General features: G+C 35.7%; 1 protein-coding gene across 1 annotated transcript; it reads left to right on the plus strand.

Moving 5' to 3' along the window:
* Positions 1–178: 178 nt before the first annotated feature.
* Positions 179–1,495, plus strand: LOC21384124 (uncharacterized protein YbcK; the record flags this gene model as incomplete). Its single annotated transcript, XM_010098827.2, has 1 exon — positions 179–1,495. A coding segment is annotated over exon 1 (1,317 nt), but the record flags the coding sequence as incomplete, so codon positions are not given.
* Positions 1,496–1,817: the final 322 nt, after the last annotated feature.

Here is a 1,817-nt window from a genome sequence, read left to right on the forward strand (position 1 = left end):
GCTGGATCGATATCAGCGAACGTCGGCAATTGATAGAAGAACTGCAAGCGGCCAAAGAGCAGGCCGACGACGCCAATCGGGCCAAAAGTACGTTCCTGGCGACTATGAGCCATGAAATACGCACCCCAATGAATGCAATCATAGACGTAGATTGTAGAAAAGCTACAATCCACTATCTATGAGGGTTTGGGACATTATGACAGAGCAAAAACCACTGCCTAGGGCGTTCTCTGACGTGTTTAGAGACGATGAGAGGATCAACGTTTATAGCTACATAAGATTTTCATCCAAAGCCCAAGCATTGGGCTTTGGCGAGGTTCGACAACTCGAACAAATCAGTCGATTTTTCGAGCAATATCCGATCGCTCGGCTTGTTGAGAAATTCGAGGATTTGGGAGTTTCGGCATTTAAAGGAAAAAATCTAAAATCGGGACAATTAGCTAAATTCGTTGAACGGATTAAGTCAAAAGAAATTTTGCCGAACTCTCTGCTTTTAGTTGAAAGTTTTGACAGAATTTCGAGAATGGGGGGTTATGACGCTCTTGAATTAATTATCTCAATCATTCAATCAGATTGTGCAATTTATACGCTGTTTGATAATCGACTTTATTCGAAACGAAAAAAAGATAGTAGCGTTGATATTAGTCTTATTCAAAATATTCTTGAACGTGCAAATGATGAAAGTAAAGCAAAATCAGAACGAATTTCTGACGCAAAAAAACGTAATAGAGACAAAGGAGAAAATGGCGGAATTATCACTAAACAATGTCCATTTTGGATCTCGTTTGTAGATGATAAATTCGTTCTTAATGAACATTCAAATGCTGTAAAGCAAATGACAGAATTATGTTATGAAATGGGATTTCAGTCAATTGCACAGCAGTTGAATAAAGAAAATCACGCAAGAAAATATACAAGCAGTACAGTCAGTAAGGTTTTGCATAAACACGCTATTTACGGCTCTTTTCTTGCTCTGAAACTTGACGAAAATGGAGTTAGAAACGTCTTTAACAAAGAGATAAAAAACTATTATCCTTCTGTAATTAGCGAAGCAGAATTTCATAGAATTAGTTCGAAACTTCAAGAGAGATTAGACCCTAAATTTTCGGGAAGAAAAGCGGAAGAGTTTCGAAATATTTTTCGAGGTATTGCGTACTGTAAATGTGGCTCAACACTTCGCTTTCACAAGCAGAAAAATCATTATATTGATTTAGTTTGTCACGCATCTACTGTTGATAATTGTGAGTTTGCAAAGGAGAAAAAAGGAACAAGATACAGATATGCATTGATTGAAATGCTTTTTATGATGTATCACAAGCAAATTCCGTTCGAGCAAATTATCGTAAAATCTGACGATATTAAATCGCTGGAAAAAGAGCAGAAAGAAAATGACGGGTCAATTATTGCGAAAGAAAAAGCGCTTGCTAATAACTTTTCAATTCTTGAAAAGTCGTCTGAAAATGCACAAAAATACATTTTGCAAAGAATTGACGAAGTGAGTTTTGAATTAGATGAGTTGAAAAAAATTCAACACGAACTATCACTGAAAATCAATAATCTTCACATTGCGAATAAAACATCAGTCTCTTCATTTGATGTTAACAGATTATTAATTACAGAAAAAGGTCGTATAAAACTGAACAATTTTCTGAACTCTCAAAAAATCAGATTGGTGATAACACCCGAGAAAAAGAAATTTTTCTCTGTCGATATTTTTCACGCTGATAAATTGATAGATACAATTGATGTTGAAAATAACGAAATTTCTGCACGACAAAAATCGCATTTGCAGTGAAATCGATTAGCCCTTTTAGTTG

The sequence above is a fragment of the Morus notabilis genome, unplaced genomic scaffold (genome assembly GCF_000414095.1).
Source record: "Morus notabilis unplaced genomic scaffold, ASM41409v2 Scaffold10492, whole genome shotgun sequence".
Classification (NCBI taxonomy): domain Eukaryota; kingdom Viridiplantae; phylum Streptophyta; class Magnoliopsida; order Rosales; family Moraceae; genus Morus; species Morus notabilis.